Source organism: Rhopalosiphum maidis, chromosome 2, assembly GCF_003676215.2.
Source record: "Rhopalosiphum maidis isolate BTI-1 chromosome 2, ASM367621v3, whole genome shotgun sequence".
NCBI lineage: Eukaryota > Metazoa > Arthropoda > Insecta > Hemiptera > Aphididae > Rhopalosiphum > Rhopalosiphum maidis.
The window spans coordinates 10,539,709-10,560,952 of NC_040878.1; the positions used below are offsets into that span (position 1 = coordinate 10,539,709).

The window sequence follows — 21,244 nt, forward strand, 5'->3', positions numbered from 1 at the left end:
GACTAGACATATTAAAATCTGTGTTGATTTATCAAAACATCAAGTACAAATGGGTTATAGAGGTAATAATGCAAAATAAAATTGACTCATCTCCAAGTTAACAAATCAAACTACTGTGAATTGCATACTAAGATGTGAAAAGTTGGTGAAAAAACAATACCTAAAAGTATGTAAAAAAAAGCTTACAGTGCTAAGATCATAAGATTAATAGTAATTGTTAAACAAAAATAGCCACCAGTCAGATTGAATTGGAATCGGTAAATTTTGTATTAAAAATGTTTAAGTTAAAAATAACCAATGTTTTATTTATTCAATTTGATCTAAATTGATAAACTATTGAATCATGTACTAAGACAATCTGACTAATGACTACATTATAGTAAATAGTTACAATAAATAATCATTATTACATTCATTCATGTAATATAGCCTACAAGTAATTAACAGTAAACACAACAAAAGTTACATTATTAATACATAATATAATAATAGTACGATGATATCTGATTAAAATACAATAGAATATATTGTTTTTTTTTTTTTTTTAGATATTTTTGTCATTTTAAAATTACCCTGCTGTAATTTACGTATATATAAATATAAAGGCTCAATAGGTTGAGGCCTTATATAATAAGCTCCTTGTTTAAGGCACTGTTTACAATAATTTTATATTTAGGAAACATATTTAAACTTAACTTATTATTAATAATAAATTTAAAAAAAAATGATAATACAAAATAGAACAAAAATAGATAAAGATCCACACTTTAAAAAACTAGAAGTGTTTGAGTCCTTAAAGCTATGAATGTGGGTAAAACAAGCTGCACAGTATTGCACAGTATTTTCAAAAACAATTAGTGGGAGAAAAATAATAATAATAGTGAAAATACCAGTTACACTGAATTATAATTTGATGAATGGTCAATTTGTGTTTGGAGGCTATGGATCATTGACATCAATTTGGCATTTTCGATGAAAAGTTCTTTAACAATCATATCAGCGCTCATGAGTTGTTTATTCTAAAAAAAAAAATTATATCAATAGATACGGAATTTTTTATAAATTTCTAATTGTGATTATAAAATAAACAAAATATGACAAGACACTAACTTGTTCATTTCTCATTTTAATTTGTTCTTCAAGTTTATCTTGTGATGCGCGCAATAATTTGTGTACCATATCAATCTTTGACTGATGCTCGTTCCATATGGCTAAATTTAAGAAAATTTACTTTGGCAATTAAATCATGTACTGAATAAAACAAAATAGTAATAAGGCAAACAAATTGTTACACGATACTATAGGTTAAATAAGAAAATACTTTCAACACCATAATCTCATTGAAAAAATAATTATTATTTTTTATGATCCACTTAGACTACTTAAGTAGAGAACAGATTAATTATTATGATCAAAGGATTTGTAATCCAAATCATTGCATTGTTAAATGCTTTTCTCTCAAGATACTTTTTCCAGGATATGTTTTCTGTTTTTCATTTTTATATAGAAGATTAAAATTCATAAAATAATGTAATAATAGACCTATATTTTGAGAGGTTATATGGAACCATATTTTGTGCAGCCACTATACTGATATCAATCAAAAAGTAAAAATTTAAAAACTTAAATATGTCTAAAGATGATACTTTTTAATGACTAAATTATTTAACAAAAAAAATCATTAGTACTTTTCTAAATTATATAAGTTGACCATTTACAGAATTTGCCATAATAACATTAACATATTATAATTGTTTTACTAACCATTAGTCAACTTTTGATGTCTGGCCTGTTCGTCGTGTAGTCTTTGTTCCAGTTCTTTGCATTTCCTGGCATCTATAGATACTTGATTTGCTTGATTAATTTCTTTTCGCATAAAGAAATCTTTGTGGGTATTCTGAAACACAATTTCGGTTTTTAATACAAATGAAATCATATAAATTATTAACTTGATATATTAGTAGTTGAGCTAAATTTGAGTCATAATTCTCATAACTTATGTCATACAAGTGAATATAGTTTTTTTTTTTTTAATAAGAATACATTTGGTGACAATTTTAAACCGCAAAACACATATCTCATATAACAGCATAGAAAGTCATCAGTGGAAGAGGGAACAGCTTGCAGATTGATATAATCTCTTTTGGAATAAAATATATGCTAATAATTTGGAAGTAATGGGTCTAAAACTTTTCACTTTATTTAATACTATTATAAATTATAACTAAAGTATTGCAATTGATAATGGGACAAAAGTATACTACATAAAATAAGTAAGTTAAATAATTTTCAAATTTAACACAAGAGTAAAAACCTAAGTATTTCAGTACTAAACATAAACATAAATTACTTACGGAAAGTACATTAAGATATTCTTGCAATTGCAATATTTCATTTTTAAGTGCACTCCTTCGTTGTAATAGACTTCGGCATTCCATACCTAATTTTTCACGATTTTTTTTTAAATCAAACTGTTTATTTTTAAATTCACCATTTGTCTAAATAGCAAAATAATATAAAAATAAATATAAATTGAAAATCATGTGTTATATATTACAGAGAAAAAATACTTTTAAATTGTCGTGGCAATTTTCACATTCTTCTTTAAATCGACAGTTAGGAACTCCACGATCAACTTTTTCAACTGGAATAACAATTTGAGATTTCAATTTTTCATTTTCAATTTTAAGTTTTTCCATTTCTTCTTCAATTTTTACACAGTAACTGGAAAATTCTTGTTGAACGCAATTGATCTGTGAAAATAATATAAATAATTTAAGTAAAAATGTCGCTAAAAAATATTTTAAAAAATAATTACTTGTTCTTCAAGTTCGGCATTTTCATCAATTGAAGGTAATTTATTATCAGTTGTATCTTCTAACATATCACTGTACTCTTTAATCTTAACTTCTAGATTATTCAATTTTTCTTCACTAACTTTCTTCTCCTGTATAAACAATTAATACCAATTTTTTAAAGGAAAAATGCAAGTTTGACAACAATTTTACAAATACTGAAAAGAAAGCAATTATGATTTTAAAGCTTTTATAAATAAATATATTATGAATTACAATTAAGCTGAATGAACCATAATACAATTTAAATTCAAGAACTAAACAATTTAAATTAAAAATACTAACCAATTCATTTAGTTTACGTTCTTCTTCTAATTTTAATGACCAATATTCTTCACACTCGAAGTATTCATTACGCAATGCATCCATACCTTTTTCTAATTCAGTACTTTCATCTTTTAACCGTTTAGCCTCATCCAGAGCTTTGTCTGCCACTTCGCATAGTTGATTGTACCTAGATTCCCAGTACTTTTCAATCTTTTTACACTTGTCATGCAACTCCTGATTTTCTAATTTACATTGATTGTACATTTGCTTTAATTTTTCAACACTGCCATTTGTCACTTCTATCAAAGTAGAACCAATAAATTCTGTTTCCATTGTATTTTCAAATTGCTTATTCAATGACCTCCTGGTTGGATATTTATTTAAAGGTGAAGAAGTCATAAAACTATCTGAAGATTTTTGCATTGATTCTTGAGACTCTTTTTGTTCAATCTCCTGTTGTAAATGATCTGATTTTGAATATTGTTTCATATGTTCCAAATAATCAATTAATTCATTTAAATGACACAGTTGGATGTGTGGTTGAGCAGATAAAGTTGTTTTTATATTATTCACAAGCATTAATGATGTCTGAGGGGATTCGTGATCTGATTTATGTGAATTTTCAACCTACAAGCAACATAAAAATATAATAAATTTTTAAAAATTACAGTTAACTAAATTTTTTACTTACTTTATTCCATGTTTCAAATTCAGACTCAATTGTATATGTTTCAAATGTATTTGTGCAATCACTTCCACCTTCCCCAGTAGAAAATTCTGTAGTAAATTCTTTCACTTTGCCAAAGCAGTTAGGACTATTTTTTTCCGCCAAGAAATTCCTGACATTACTGTCAAATGACCTATCAGTACCCACATTTTCTATCCTAAAAAAACCACAAAACTAATATAAATACATTTTATAACGTTAAAATTTAATATTACAGTATATACATTTTAGTTGCTTCAAGCTCTATAACCAATTCATCATTTTGGTCTCTAAGACACTTATTTTCATTTTTTAAACAATCAATTTTTTGCACGAGATCAATGATTTGTTCATTATTAGATTCCAGTTCCAGTTCCTATAATTTAATTAAATACATAGAAAGATTAACTTAACATCAAGTTTGATTTTTTTTTTAAATATATAATAGAAGACTAACTTATACATAATACTTAAGATGTCATTAAATTATATGTCAAAAGTTAAGTGTTAACTACTATATTTTCATTTTTGTAGGAATCTACCAAGAGATTATTCAAACTATGATTGTTAATTTTAAATAGTGAGAAAAATAAAATATACATAAAAACAATAATTAAAAGGCACCTTACTTTAAGTTTTAATTGTGGAATTTCTTGAACTTGAACTTCTAATGAAAAATTTTTTTGTTTTATATCATCTAATTGTTTATTTAATGCAGCATTTTCACTTTCTAATAAGTTTAGTTGCTAAAAAAAAGAAAAAATTAAATTAATACTACTGAATAAAGTTACTAATAAATTTTCTATACAAAACATACTTTTTTGTTATTTAAAAGTTCAGATTGTAATTCGTTTTCATAATTTTGTACTTGTTGTAGTTTATCATTGAGCAATATATTTTGGTTAAGTAATTGATCTTTTTCTGAACCCCATTGATCAATAAGTGTTTTTCGTTCTTCTTGATGTTTGTGTTCTAGAGCACTAAATTATATTACATTCCTTGATTAGAAGGTTTGTTTACTATAGCATATATTAGAATGTCTCTAAATTAAATTCATACGCAATTTTATTTGCTGAAGATTTTTCCAATCGTATATGATTTTCATCTACTTCTTGCGCAAGCATTACTGCTCTGTTGTTGGCAGTATCAACATCATATTTTAATTTATCTCTTTCACAATTCATTTGCTCAATAATCATTCTGAAAATAAATTGTATACAAATATTAATTAAGCAAATAATATCATTATTAATTATGTTCTTACTTGAGCCATTTAACCTGATATTCATTCAATGAACTTAGAGCTTTTAGCAAAATAAATGGTGTATTAATTGAATCATATTCTGTTAATGAAGAATCAACAAAATTATTTCGAACTTTATGGAGTTGATTGCTGACAGTAGTTACTAGATCAGGTACATAAACAGAATCCAAGGATGTATCAATTCCTAATTCTTGTAATAGATTAACAGACTCTGGTATACCACAGCTTTCCCATAATTCAATAATAGTGCTTATACTCACCATCCTAATAAAAAGCATACATATAAACATCCATGCTAAAAAATCTATTAGTAAATTATGAACTACACTTACATTGAGTTTGGTAAATTATCTTCTCTATGATAATATGATGTTGAAGAGACTCCTGATGTTGATGTTTCAGAGTTTGGTGAAACAGACCGGTAATCTAGACAACTGATTAATTCAAGAACTTCTTTAATTGGTATTCTATCATTAGAATATTTATCATTGATCTTCTCAAATAATTTTTCATTGCAGTCAAAATGTTGGATTACATCAAATAATTGAGATTTTGATATCAGTCCATTAGAAGTAATACCCAAATGTTCACAGGCCAGACTTAAATTGTGCTTATCCATTATCAATCTTTCTTTTAACAAATCTAAAAAGAATATTTTTTTTTATTGAGACTTATAAAACTAATATCTAAATGTCAATGAAAGTGGTTTTCATGATAACTACTTACCATGCTTGTCATCACATTGTGATAATATGTCTTTATTCTGTGTTCCCTCATCCAATTTAAACTCAGAATTTATCTATAAATTGACAAATCATTATGTACTTACAAACCTTTAAAATAAATATTTAACTTACATGAACATAATCTAATTTTCGAGGTGATAATGGTATACTGCTGTTTAAATCTTGAGTTATATCTGATTGATTTAATATAAAACTGTCTTCTCGAGGCTTTGTTCGGCGGCCATATTTTTTTTCGCCAAAAACATACTTTGGAGATATTTCTCTTACTGTAACATGAGAAAAAAATTACTAAATTATTAAATAACCATATAAAATCAAACGTAAATAAGATAATGATTTGTCTAATAAGGTCGCACTAAGCTATGTTAACGTCCTTCACAATCAGATTGGAATTGAAAACCTTTCACTATGTCATGGTATAAACATATTTATGATAAATGGTTTTTAATACCTATTGATCTTTATATTATTTATTATTTTGTCATATAGTAATATACGTTATGATATTGTTATCATTTATAAAAAAAAAATACACAAATATTTTACTCTACAAGAGTAAGCTGTATATTTAAGTAATCTTAAATCTTAACATTCAAGTATTCATACATTTAATATTTTTAATTATTTTTATATTTAGAGACATAAAATTGTATTTTTCCTTAATCAGGAATACTATAATATTGTAGGTATTACAAAATTATAGTAATAATATGATAAAAATCTATTTTTGTGACATAAAAAATAATAAATTATTCTTGGAGTAATATGAATTTATAACAACTGGTTTATTTGTTTAAAAAATAATGCTGTAATAACTGATATAATATGTATACTTAAATTTCTAACATGAAGTTTATCTATAACAGTATACAGATAATAAATCTAATAAACATGTACAAATAAGCCATAAAAGTAATTTATATAGTATAATATAATTGTTATACCTATTTTTATGTAAGGCATTTTAAATAGAAATGCAATTATGATTTGATATTAAAAATAGATATTATTAAGTATTAATAACATAAGATGTATATGAATTATACCTTATGTAAGTAGAAAGGAATTATTAAATTATATATTAAATTAAATCACATATGTATTTCATATTTACATTATTTTAATTGTTTATAAGTAAATTTTTTATCCTGTAGTTTACAAATAAAAACTAAATGTTAATTTTAAAAAAAAGGTTATTTTTCAAATTTGATTATATATTCACTAAACATTTTTGTAATTATTAATTTTAACAAATAAGAATATAAGTGGTGTAGGTAGGTATAACAATAATTGTTTATTACCAAGCCTATTGATGTCGGTTTATTCACACAAAATTAATAGGTATGTCAATAATAGGTAATGTGTGATAATAAAAAAATATAATAGGCTTATCTGTATATAAAGTATATATAATAATAGATAGGTGAAGTGAAAGGAATGTGGAAAACAAGGTCAAACATGCTTACCAGAAAACATAAAAATATACAATATTTGAAAATTTTACAAAACATACATACTATATATTGTTAAATAAAATAATTTAGTTTTCTTAGTTTAGGTATAATTAAACTTTATTCTTACCAGGAGAGATGTCTCTAGAATAAGTTTCATCTTTTGAACCATTATTGGCCAAGTAAACAAGAGCATCACGAAATTGTTCAAATGAAACATTAGAGTTCTGATCCAGGAATGACCATAATTGTTTACGCTGGCTAAAATCCAACTGTAATGTTTCACAAAGAGCATTCACCCCCTTATGATCCAATTCATCATTTTCATCACTATCAAAACTTTTGAATATGTTATACAATTCTTTTTCATATGGTTCTTCCATAATTGAGGATAAAATTCATCACCAGTACTGTAAAAACAACAAGACTATAAGTAATGTTAATAATAATCAGTAATATATTATGTACACATAACAAATAACAAGATATTTTTTTTATTGTTAATAAGTTCTTTACACAAATAAATCTAGATTATACATATTAAAAAAAACGAGAATAAATTTAAATTAACTATAAATCGTCGTATTGGATTATGAACATAATGAAACTTAATTATTTAGTTACTTTCACGGGCAACCGCCACAATATGTCAACAAAGTAGGTAAGTTAAAATCAATTGATAAAGGAATCCTTTCAAATTAATTTTAATACAAAGTCCACTCACCAATTAGTAGATGTGATCGTAAATGTTTAGTCGTAGTCACTTGATACTCAGTGTTACGACAAACGAATATTAATTGCTTTCATACTAATCAAACACGGCTCGGGAAACATATTTTCTATTTTCGATCCCAGCGGCGGCGACGACGACGACTATTATTATAATTTATAATGATCACACGAAAATACGAAATACCAATCGGAAATTGCTATTATCAACCTTTCTGTTGGTGGTGGTAGGGTGGTATCACAGTGGTATAGGAAATGTTATCACTATCCAAGGATGTTATACGCTGTCAAGTGCAATCTCACTGGCCACACGACATTTTTTAAGGTTACTTCCTTTACAATATCGCGAATTTATGAAAATAACAAAATAGTTTGTAAATACGTTTCCAAAAAAAAAAACCTAAATTCTATTCTAAAACTAATTGAACAAGACATTGTCAACACTTATTTCAACTTCCAATAAATAGTAACACAACAGTAAGTCTCTTAAAGTTATTAATATTATTATTTATAAACTTAGTACTTATTCGACTAACGTCTATGGCATCTATTGTTGTATGATAATATTTATATTATAATGTTTTTAAGCATTTAAGTTTTAATTGATAATAAAATAACTATATCGTATTTTAAGTTTATAGCCATATAATTGTATACTAAGTTATATTTATTTCCAAGACGTATGTAAACAGTTTACTTATTACTCATTTGGTAGTTCAGTACTTAAATTCTTCTACTTCATACATAGTTTTACTACTAGTCAGATTATCAAATGATTATACTGTACTTATAAAGATACAATTTAAAACGCGAATAAATTGGTAGTGCAGGTTTGATCTTGAAATCGAAACTTCAAATGATCTCTTTTAGAAATACTGATCAACTTTTATTATAAAAAATTATATATTAATAATGCTACCTATTTGTCATTTTTTTAATATTAATCCTACTCAATATTGTACAACAGTGATAATCCCCGACTATATACAAATTATCAAAAAATATTTTTATTAAATATATTTTCTTTCATCTGTTCTTAAGTACATAAAGCTAATTTAAATCTTGATTCATCCTGTTGATATTATTTTCATAAATTTAAAGTTATTTAACTAGAAACATTTATTTTAAAGTAAAGCAACTTGTATTTTGTGTAATTTTAATTTTATTTATATCATATTCAATATAATTTTATTTTATTTTCAGAAAAATAAATCATGCCACAAAATGAGTATATGGAAAGGCACCGTAAGTTATACGGTCGCCGATTAGATTATGAACAACGTATGCGTAAGAAGGAAGCTCGTGAGCCTCATTTACGTTCAGATAAGGCGAAACGTCTTCGTGGTCTAAAAGCTAAACTTTATAACAAAGAGCGCCGTAATGAAAAGATTCAAATGAAGAAAAAGATCAAAGAACATGAAGAAAAATTACAGAAAAAGAAAGAAGAGAAACCCAAAGAAGGTGCATTACCAGTTTATTTACTTGACAGAGATGTTCAATCAAGCGCCAAAGTACTTTCTAACATGATCAAACAGAAACGTAAAGAAAAGGCAGGCAAATGGGATGTACCTATACCCAAGGTGCGTGCTCAATCAGATAATGAAGTATTCAAGGTATTTAGAACAGGCAAATCTAAGAGAAAGGGATGGAAGAGGATGGTGACAAAAGTATGTTATGTTGGAGAAGGTTTTACACGTAAACCTCCTAAGTTTGAAAGGTTTATAAGACCAATGGCTTTGCGTTTTAATAAGGCTCATGTAACTCATCCTGAACTAAAGGCTACATTCTGTCTACCAATTATTGGTGTAAAAAAGAACCCTAATTCTCCAATGTATACAAATTTAGGAGTTATAACTAAAGGTACTGTAATAGAAGTAAATATTAGTGAGTTAGGTCTGGTAACACAGTCTGGTAAAGTAGTATGGGGAAAATATGCTCAAGTTACTAATAATCCAGAGAATGATGGATGTATTAACGCTGTACTTTTGGTTTAAGTTCATAAGTTTGTTATTTGTTTCAATTGTAACTAATGAAATAAATATTTATTTTATTACACTCATTGGTTTTTTTATAATTAAATATTCCTTTTGTTTTCTACTTGTTGTAAGGTTGAAATAGTTTATATGTTAATTATTGTGTTTTTGGAATAGATATAGTTTTAAATTAACACAAGTGTTTTACTATGATTAGAAAACTCAAAACTATGTACTACTAGTTACAACCAATAAAACTGCAAGTATTGATATTTCTAACAAAACAGTTATTATCTTATACTTATTTATACATGGTTCAGCAGTTGTCTTTTTTATACAAGTTTGTAAACTAAGCACTGAAGACAAAATAAAGAATTATTTAATTGTTACAAGCAACATTAAGAGTTTTATAAATTGTACAACTTGAACTTCTTAAACAACCCACTTCTCTCAACAAGAATGGTATATTTGTGAAGAACAATTTTTTGTATGGTTATTGTTTATTGTGGAATTATTTGGTTTAAAATTTTTATTAAAATGTGACAAAATGATTTCAAGAAACGGACCCCTGATAATATAATACTATATAATATAATATTATAAACTGAAATTGAACTATACATACCTGTTTATCCTATACATTATTTCAGTCTTCAGTGTATGACCACAGTTCTCATTAATTTGTCTAAACCTAGTAATCCACTGCAGCACTTATTAATAAAAAACTTTTATTTATAATACCTACATAATAAATATTTAAAAAATTGAGCATTTAGCTTATAAATACAAATATGTTTTTCATGAAATTACTAAATAATATGAATTCTTTAATGTTGTTATCAACTTAAAAGAAATTGTATTCTTTATATAAATACTGGTTGCAGTATTACTCAGGTATTCCTAAGTGAATAATTCTTGTTTTCTTTCTGATTACGATATTAATACTTCAAACAGACATTAAACATAGTTAGCGTGTATTCCCATCTCACTTGTATACATGTAATACTTGTAGCCATATAAATACATATAATGATATAAAATACTTATTATTTTGTCTTGTTTTTTTTTTTCTATTACTATTATTTTACCTTTTAAGGTCTATTTACACATATCTAATCGTTCCATGTTCGGCGTTTTAAGTTAGTCTACTTGTTTTGAAATGAGCATGTTTACACATATCCGCACAGTCCTGCGTCCGTTTTCTTATTTTTAAATTTGTTGGAGACATTGTTTTTGGGGATTTCACTGATATGGATATGGAAAATACGAAACAGTGTAAACAGCTGTCCGATTTGTTTTTAGGCAATCTGAACTTGACGAGCTTCAACTGCACATAAAAATAAAGTTGTTTTAAATCAATTGATTAAATTATATTATATAGATATTAGGTACACTTATGCTATATGCATGAATGCACGATGAGTATCTATGAAAAACTGATTGAGATTCCTAGTTCGTTTTCACGTAGTTATATGATTTGTCACATTACAACTATTACAAGTATATTATGGACAACACATTCAATGATGGTATTTCAGTATTTGGCGTAGTATTGGAGACGAAATATACCTAACAGGTAACTATACTCGTAAAATTATAGTTTTTAATTACTTAAAAATAATGAATGGTATAATTGATATAAACTATAATAAATATTAAACTTTAACTATTTATTATTAGGTATTTAAGGGTCGTATATTCATAGTCATATCTTAGTGGAATTTCCTCATTTTGTTATAATTTCCTATGAATAGGTTATGTATAAAAAATATTTCAGAGGATAAAAAAACTTTAAAATATAATACAATGTTCCCCGTCAGTTATTACTTATTAGTTATTATAATACCAGTTGAATTATCTAAAGAATATGTTTTTTAAATTTTTTAATCTAATGTGGTTAGGTCTATGACTATCCTATAATCTATTATATATTTATAATAAATATGCTGATATAGTTCAAAATAATAAACTATGTAATGGACTAGAATATTTTACTTAAATTGATGAAAAAAAAATGGTCTACCTATAATTTATTTTATTTTATCAAAGGTAATTGACAGCTTACGGGCCGTCGGGAGGACATGTTTATGTAGCAGTTAATATTTTTTTTAGTCAATGACTGACAGCTCAACAATTATTTTAGTAATACAAAATATTATCATGGAAATATATATAGATAGAAAGAAAACACGTATATAGATAATACTAAATAACGAATTAACCCGCAGCTTTCAATACGAAATTAATTATCTTTTTGATGACTACTGCATGCAGATTTAATGTTCCGCATAAAGAAGAGTTTGGGTGGGGGATATTAAAACAATTATAAATAGGTAGGTACTTGAGCAAAATTAGACGTTTGTCATTTGGCAAGTGTGTAAAGAGCTAAATAATACAGATTAAGAGGAAATTGGAGAGGTTGCAGAGGATTTCAGTTGAGTGTAGTGTGCAAAAAGGAGGGTTATTTAATATTTTAATCAAGTTTATAAACGTGATCGGGTAGAACTGGTAAAAGCAAAAGACCCATGTGAACTACAGAATCGGATCAATCGGACAATAGTAGATCTTTTTAAATACATTTCAGTTTAGTCATACTTAATAACATAAAAATTCTTTGGTAAAATAAATAGGAAGATAGGTACCATATTTGTTGCGTGTTCAATTATTATACAACAACTTATTTTTGTTTTTTATTCAATTAGGGGGCTAGGTAAATTGAGTCTGAGAAAATTTTGGTACATTTTGAAAGCGGTAAATTTAGTCCCAAGAAAAAACAGGTAGTAAGTAAGTTGAGTCCCGGAAAAAAATTGGTAGTAAGTAAATATTTTGACTTAGTTAAACTATTTATATGGGGAATTGTAAACTCCTACAAATGTAGTATAATCTCCTACAAAAGATAGTGTTAACTCCTACAAAAAATCGATACTGCTCGTATTGCTGTAAAAAAATATCAGTCTTGTAATATATTAACACATAAAATAAAAATTGTTTAAAAAATATAATAATAGTGTTAATAAAACAATAGTCATAATCATTTACATTTAAAACAAACAATTTTTTGAAAAAAATAATAAAAATATTAATAAGACAATAGTCATAATCATTTACACTCAATTTATTAACAAATTAATTTAAAAAAATTATTATCGTTAAAAATTATCATTATTATTATATGTATATTATGTACTTAAGGTAAACATTTTATTGATATTGATTTAATAAACTCAAATCGGATTATAACATTACTGGTATATTTGGTCATTTGGTCCCTTAGGTTTTGTTCCTTATCGAGCGTGCTTTTCTTTTTTTGATTTTTACTTCTTAATTTTATTTGTGTCTGACTGAACTTCAAGTAATTCATCAATAAAGTTAAAAATATTCGGATGTGGACTGTAATTATAGTGTATATTTTTGCATATTCTGACGTTAGTGCATGTTTGCAAGCATATTTTTAAATTTAAAATGCATATAAATCGTTTTCCCCGCGACTCAAATTACCTACTACCTTATTTTTTCCGGAACTCAACTTACTACAACCTGGTTTTTCCTGAGACTCAATTTACCGAGTTAGGTTCATTTGTGACTCAATTTACCAATCACGTCAACTAGTTTCTCAAAAAACTATTTTGTTGTTGAATAAATTAAAAAAATGACCTACCTATGTACCTATATTAAATGTTTGATTCAAATCGATAATATAACTTTATTTTCATATTGTCGGCTTATTAATAATAAAATACCTACAATGATTTATTTCGTGTGGAAATCAAACTATTTGCTTTTTTTATGGCAGACAGACATTGATTTAATTTACATATTAGACTAGTGCGTTTTAACAAGTGCGCAAATTTTCAAATATGTTCACAGTATGCATGGACAGCTCAAAAAGTAAATATTTCAAACGATTTATAATTTATTAAATGTAGTTTAAAAACTATATTAAACTTACTATATTCTTGACTCATACCGTATGAGTCATACGTGTAGCCCGTAGACACTATTTATGTGATGCGCTACAGTGCTACAGAAATAAATATGTATTACCTACAGTTTACATTCGTCATATAGATACATATACCTAAAACATCTATATACGGCTATATATTACATTTGTTATATAGGTACTATTAAAATTCACATTTTGACAAAAAGTGATTCTAAAATCTAAAGTACAGTACTATTATAGTTATGAAAATTGGTTCAGTTTAGGATATACCTGTAGACAATTTTAAAAAATATGGTATCAGTACAGGCATGTGCCGCATGTCGCATATAAACAGATGGGTTTGAAGGTTAAAACCTCCTCCAAAATGTTTTCAAAAAATATTTATTTTTCAACATAGTTATATGAAATACAATTTTGAATTTGTTTTATTTATTATACTGTGTAAGATCTGACTAATGACACTCGTGTTCCACATTAGACACATCATTTTTACAAGCCTTATACCTAGTTTATATACAATATACTCAGTGCTTGATTTGGAAAAAACTAGAAGTGGATGTTGGATGAACGAGCGTTCTACACAAAATTCAATATCACATTACTGTGCAGAGCAAATCCTCCTACATCACCTTCAGTCACCTATAATCCCCAAAAATCATTAAATTTATTACCTATATAAAAATATTTTAAAATAAAGAAACACTTATTTATTTATTACACATCATCCAATGACATTATAATTTAAATTACGATTTATAAAGATATATAACATGTTATTATAATAACTTATCAATACACCTACAAAAGACTTATCATATATTATTACATATATACACCAATACACCCATATACATAAGTACAATATTGTGAGACACAAACGTCGTCGAGAAACGCTTTTATGGTATACAGCACAACCCGTGGTTGAAGATATAAGTATGAGTATGACGTAAAAGTTTAGCTACCAAAAAAAAAAAAATAATAATATAAATATATAATGAAATTTATTGAATAAAAAAAAAAAAAAAACAGTATTGTACATCGACAAACGGGCTTCGAATCAAACGTACATTATATACGTGTACATTTAAGCAATAACAATAGAATAAATATCACGCACATCGATCGGCGTCCGCAATCCTATGTGCGAAAATAAAAAGAACGAAGAAAAACGTCCGGGGGACTGTCGTCGGCGGTCGTATTCGTTACCGCGATCGCAAACACTACGAACGCTAACTACGAAAAAATCGTGTATACGCACGGCTTTCAAAAGACGCAAACTACGCGAATACGAAAAGAACGGATTGGAAAAAATTCTGGAAAAGTATTAAAATCCCGTGAAAAGTTTGTACATAATAAATAATTGTTTAATATTTTAATTTTTAATTTTTTGTCTGAGAGGGGGGATTTTTCCGTTCGGTGTGCGGGAGATGTACGGATAAGGTTCTAAATTCTTCTTTTCCTTTTTATTATTATTGTTTTTATTATTCTTATTCCTAATCTTATTATTATTAATATTATTATAATTATTTTATTCTTATAATAACTTTTATTTAAATTGTGCGTTTATCGGCGATTGCACTATTGGGGTTTCTACAGTTTTTTGCTATCTGTCACAGAACACGATACCGGTCCTGTGTAATCGCTAATGAACCGGGTATAAAAGGCCCGGCGAAACGACAAACATTGACATTCACTGTCTGTCCTCCATCGTAGCAAGACCCACCTCGGACAAACTTGCGCGATTAGGGATAGCTTCGAGTATTTATAATTTTTGATCTTTAACAAAATATTATGTTGCCTGCACATTACACTGTTTGTACTCATATTATTAAATAGTTATTTTATTCATACTCATTCGCAGCTCTAACATTTCCTTAGCTCAGGCTCTGGTATGCACAAACAAAATTCGACCGTGGCCTATAATATGACACTGTTCGGGCAGTGCGTCAGTAGTTGGTTTGTTGCGTTTGCGCGAACACTGATCGTCACATCTCCATTAAATATTTGTGTTAATGCACATTTTATTTTTTCGGTTTCCGCGTTATGCGATAAACTGTCATTCGTAGGTTTTCAAGTATGTTTCCCAAACAGAACGTGTATTCGTAAACCTCGTTTCCCTGTGTCTTATCGTCATTGTCGACATATGCGCAGAGCTACGGCGGGTTACGTTCCGCAGAAATGACAAGTCGCGCGTACGTCAGATCTAGCGAGCATAATATAGCACAGTTCCAGTGACTTGTCAGAGTTCCGCGTTACGGGTGTATCGCTTTTGTGTCAGTGACTTTTAGAGGACCAAAAACCTATCTGATGTCTTCGGCTAAGGGAGATAAGTCGTTGGGCTACGGACGTTATTCGCATTGGGTGCAGGTGCAACACATGTGTCCAATATAACGAGCCTGAGGCTTGACGCTTCGCCACACTATTACCACGGTAAAACGTCGTCGTCGGCGCGGCGCGCTTTGTATGCGTGTCGCACCCGGATCAAGCCAACCGACGAGCTCGCATTAGCCGGCTGCAAGACACTATCCATTGCGGACCGTCTTCGCATGTTTTATTGAGAGTTCAATCTAAAGTTTATAATAAAATTAAAAGCGTAAGAACATTAAAAGCCAGGAAATGAACTTTAATTAATACGAAGAAGGGAAAAAAACAGATTTCAAATTGTAAGCTCTGTATCATATTATTTAAAAAAATTATTGCATTTTTATGTATTAGAAAAAAACAATTAGTTAATCATTAACGTTTTACATACTTGTATATTTTTTACTTTTGTAGTTTTGTGTTACACATTTCTAGGGTATAAACCTATCTCCGGGTAGTAAGAGGTAAGTTAATATTTTAGTGAAGCAGGTACATAAAATGTGGCCCAATAACCGACCGCACAATATGTAATGTTGATATTTTTATTGTTATTGTTTGTTATTGACAGTCCTATAAAAAAAAGTCTGTATTTAATGGAAAGGAAAATAATGTATTTACAATTATTTACATCGGACGCAAATAGTGTAGTTGTAAAATAATATCGGGATGTAATTTGTATGAAAATGAGATATTGGGACGCAATTCGTTCGCTGAGAACGAAACAACAATAAGGGACTGTCATTATTTTTTATATATAAGATAAAACAAAAAAAAAATAATAATAAAAGTTATGGCTGTTACGTGGTGATGCGTAATTGTATTGTTGATTTGATTAAAAATAACGACAATATTGAAAAGTAATCCGTTTATTACACTCCCATTTCAATTAATACTGTTCAAAACCCTATCGTGATAAAGGTGAAAGTGCTACGGTAAGAAAATGACAAACCAGCCAGTCAAGGACAAGGAATTTTATTTGAATAGCGGAAACCTATTCAGTGATAAGGTAATATCGACGAAATTGATTAACTATGATATCAGCGCGTTCTAACTTCTATAAGGCATAGCAACTACTTAGCGTCTTAGCGTAATATTTCTTAATTTTTAGACACGTAAATGTATTAAATACATTTATGCATTTTCCTATGTCATATACATTACACGAGTAGTAATAGATCAAAGAAATAGCAAACCAAATCATTCTATGTTTTATCAATGAAAACAAAACGAGTGAATTGTAATAATGATTGACATATTGATCCCAACTTAAAATACTTAATCAACACAAAATTATTGACATTTTCAGAAATAGTCATTAATACCTATTTTATAAATTATTATAATGAAGCTCCAAGCTTGTATTACATTTAAAATTGCAAAGTTCTTCTATTAAAAACTACTAATTTTATTAGCTAAAATCTTTAGTTAACAAATTTTCAATATCTCTTAAAAGCTAAATAATTTGTTTACTCCTAAATACTTTTTGTACAAGAAATTTTTTAATTTATATAGATACTTTTTAATATTTAATTAAAGGCTCTGTTTTATTATAATTTACTGTACCTATAAGTAGGTACTAGGTACTGAATAATTTTCATTTGTACGAGTCAAATAATCAAATTATTTGAATACCATTTAATAATAATGATTTTAACGATTATTGGTAATGATGATAATAGTAGTAGGGTATCGTTTATCAAAAACGTGCTATATTAATCCAAAAGACGCTGTAATCTGACGGGGCTTGATAATGATTATTAATTACCCTATCGTTATATTAATACATACAATATGTAATCATATCTTTATAATTTTATATCATAATAATATTTCCTGGTGGTACAATTTGTCAATTACGTTCGTACATTGCACATGGGTCATGGACGTCGCTGTATGTTATCTGCTTCAGAAGCCATAAAAGTTTAAAGTATTGAATGCGACCATCCAATGCACTAAACAAAAAATTATAAATTTCATAATTTAAATTGCAAGAAAATTGATTTTATTTAAGTCATAGGTAATCCAAACCACTTCTTTTCCCAATCTCGTTTGGATAAACAAGACTCTACTGTAACTTTACTATAATAAATAAATAAATAAATAAATTGAATATTTAAAAATAGATAAATAGTAAATACTATAGTATATTTGTATGCATATCAAGATTATTTTTGTAAGAATATTTTCAGTAAAAGAAGTAATACTAAGTATAGGTATGAAAATATAAAATATAACAGTGAATGAAGAACCCTTCCTTTTAAAAGTATTAATAATATTATAATTAAATATTCAAGTTACAGCTCAATTATTCTAATGAAAACAATTAGTTATCCCTCGAGTATTGAAGTTCTTAGTTTCGGCCATGCACATATTCCGTGCTGTGTAATATTATAATATAAAGACTATGTGATACTCGCTATCCGTAGATTGGGCACATGACCAGACGCAAAGACTTTCGCGAATATCTGGACCGGAATGGCGTGCTTGACAAGTTCACCGAAATTTTTATGGAACTATACGAATGCCCAGTTATGGAGTTTCCGACCGTAGAGTAAATTAAATAAAATGCACACGATATATTATTATTAACCCCTGTACACGCTAAGCAACCGCTGACGTTCGGTTAATATTTTTTTATATATTTTTCCTATTATTTATTATTGTTATTATTTATTGTGCGTAGATACACCAGGAAGATGATGGTCAACCCGAATCCAGATGAAGAAAAAATATCGGAAATCAAAACCAAACTGGCCGACGCTTATTCGTTTAGGGATTTCCTGAAAACCGAAAACGAAAATTTAAAAGCAATATTCATGGCCAACTATAATAATATGTCTGCGGAGGAGGAGGAGGAGAAGGTGGAGGAGGAGGAGGAGGAGGATAAATAATATTGTATTATACATCGGCTATACGGACCGAAAATCTAAAAGTAATAATTAAGTTAATAATTATATCAATAAGTTTTCAAGTATTTAGTATACCTAAATATTATCTGTTTTAAAATCTACAAATTAATAGTATAGTATAGGTATAGGTTATACGCATATAACGTCGGTTGAATTAATAACTGTTTGTATTATATCTTTTTTAGATTTTTTCAAGTTTGTCGAACCGGTGCACCTAACCTAACCGTTCGCCATTGTGAACATATTTTTCACTAAAATCGATTATAAACAAAATTAAATTGACATACTTACTGTCTTTAAGATTTACTAAAGATCACAAAAATAATATTAAGAAAACAATGTGAAAATAGATAATAAAATAAAATAATCACAAAAACTATACATATTTGAACTCATTTTATTAATAATTTTTTTTATAAATCGTGAGTTCGCTAAGATTATGACGATTTGCGGTTTAGCCAGCTGCAGCTGCTCCGTAGTGCGTCCGCCACGGTCATGCGGTTGGATGACGTGTGGTCGTCAGTCCCGTCGGCCGCTTGTAACACGAATTCGGCCATCTCGACAAGAGAACAGATAGTAGTGCCTCCTGCTGTCCACGGTGGTCGTGTTTGACCTCGTGAGCCGAGTAATCGACATCACGCTGTCCGACTAGATAAGCGGTGCTACCATACAGGCACGTATACAGGGGGGTTTGGAGTACAAACCCTTTCCCTCCCGAAATAATTTCGTTTAACGAGGAAAAAATTGTTTTATTATGTTGCGGCACAATTTGTATTGCTAAATTTTGTAACCCCCCTCCCGAAATTTTTTTTGTGAACGTGCCTGCTATATCATACACGACGGGCGATATCTTGTCGCGCTGTTCTTGCTCCGGTTCATCGACGAGACTACTACGCGTGCGCTGCATTCGGGTCGTGTTCCGACATCACGGCAGTCGTAACGATTTCCCGATACCCATCGATTTGCACATTAATACGTCAAGATACTGTCCTGTGCGTGGCAACGTACTCGCCCTGCAACACCATGACACGATGGTCGATCGATTTCCATCGGCAGCGGACACGTATATCCGATTCTCATCACATAAAAACGGCGATGACCTCAGTGAATTCTGTCACGCATTACGTCGAGACACGTTCTGCAATGTCCGTTTGAACTGTTTGAAGACCGTTTTGTGCCCGGTGCACGTGTATACAATTATAAAATAAAAGATTATATTGATTTAAGCCGCCGAGTTCCGAATATTGTAGTCTATAAGGTTTTGCCGTTTATGTGTGTAAGATTTTGACGATTAATAATTTCATGATCAAGATTTGACATTCAGGGTTTGAAGGAAACTATTTTTATGTTCAGGATATTCACATAGATTTGTATTCATATAATCTTACCTTACGATAATTTGATTTTTAAGATCTTGATTTACTCTAATGTTTATGTATCTAAACAAAAATTATTTAGAGTAATTACCTACATTTATACATTATAATATTATATTATGCACTACTACTATATAAAGTTTGTTGTTTATGACATATGGTAAAACGTCTTCTTTTGTAGTTTATTATAAAAAAAGGTTAAAAGGCTCTTTCAAACTCAGATCTTAGTGTTGTTATTCCTTATTCAAGAAAAAACGATTATGGAAGTGAAGTTTCGAACCTACTCTTTTAGCCAGATGATGTATAGCACTTTAGCATATAGTTTACTAGATTATCGAAATTATATATTATTGTTTTAAAAGATTAATCTACATATTCCTTTGAACATTTCAGCATATATGTACAAGTCTAAGTATATATTTTTAATAATAATATCAACTAAAATTAAAACAATATACTTTTCAATAATTATTATTTTAGTATACAAATAGGGCCATCAATGTATACCCTGCGAAACCCCAAATGGTGCCCCCAATTAAAATTTCATAATGTTTAATAATAATTTTTTAACCTTGAAGCGACTCATATTTTTTTTTGGTCATTGGTAAGTTTTGTTGTATTCCAAAAATTCTGAAATACTGAATAACTTATGTAACGTTAT

General features: G+C 28.3%; 3 protein-coding genes across 5 annotated transcripts; 2 read left to right on the forward strand and 1 right to left on the reverse strand.

Moving 5' to 3' along the window:
* Positions 1 to 419: 419 nt before the first annotated feature.
* On the reverse strand, positions 420 to 8,157 carry LOC113552122 (ninein-like). The gene is made up of 18 exons (XM_026954830.1): positions 8,014 to 8,157; positions 7,420 to 7,699; positions 5,950 to 6,104; positions 5,819 to 5,891; positions 5,425 to 5,734; positions 5,093 to 5,356; positions 4,888 to 5,028; positions 4,646 to 4,808; positions 4,458 to 4,574; positions 4,074 to 4,204; positions 3,814 to 4,006; positions 3,141 to 3,749; positions 2,819 to 2,947; positions 2,571 to 2,753; positions 2,355 to 2,498; positions 1,765 to 1,897; positions 1,111 to 1,211; positions 420 to 1,019 (listed from the first exon to the last, which is right to left on the reverse strand). Exons 2-18 carry the CDS (start codon positions 7,670 to 7,672, stop codon positions 894 to 896), a joined length of 3,225 nt encoding a protein of 1,074 aa, XP_026810631.1. The 5' UTR covers positions 7,673 to 7,699; positions 8,014 to 8,157; the 3' UTR covers positions 420 to 893.
* Positions 8,158 to 8,339: 182 nt separating this feature from the next.
* On the forward strand, positions 8,340 to 10,077 carry LOC113552286 (ribosome biogenesis protein NSA2 homolog). Of its 2 annotated transcripts, none has more exons than XM_026955088.1 (2): positions 8,340 to 8,495; positions 9,222 to 10,077. In XM_026955088.1, the coding sequence occupies exon 2, from the start codon at positions 9,233 to 9,235 to the stop codon at positions 10,010 to 10,012; it is 780 nt and encodes a 259-aa protein (XP_026810889.1). In that variant the 5' UTR covers positions 8,340 to 8,495; positions 9,222 to 9,232; the 3' UTR covers positions 10,013 to 10,077. The 2 variants fall into 2 exon arrangements, with proteins under 2 accessions (XP_026810889.1, XP_026810890.1); XM_026955089.1 differs by having other exon boundaries at positions 8,347 to 8,499.
* A 5,051-nt stretch (positions 10,078 to 15,128) lies between these two features.
* LOC113554381 (c-Myc-binding protein-like) lies at positions 15,129 to 19,566 on the forward strand. Of its 2 annotated transcripts, none has more exons than XR_003405256.1 (3): positions 15,129 to 15,278; positions 18,982 to 19,230; positions 19,393 to 19,566. XR_003405256.1 is itself a non-coding variant. In XM_026958198.1 (3 exons), the coding sequence occupies exons 1-2, from the start codon at positions 18,734 to 18,736 to the stop codon at positions 19,187 to 19,189; spliced, it is 324 nt and encodes a 107-aa protein (XP_026813999.1). In that variant the 5' UTR covers positions 18,619 to 18,733; the 3' UTR covers positions 19,190 to 19,230; positions 19,393 to 19,566. The 2 variants fall into 2 exon arrangements, 1 of the variants encoding a protein (XP_026813999.1); XM_026958198.1 differs by lacking the exon at positions 15,129 to 15,278 and adding an exon at positions 18,619 to 18,849.
* The last annotated feature ends 1,678 nt before the right edge of the window (positions 19,567 to 21,244 follow it).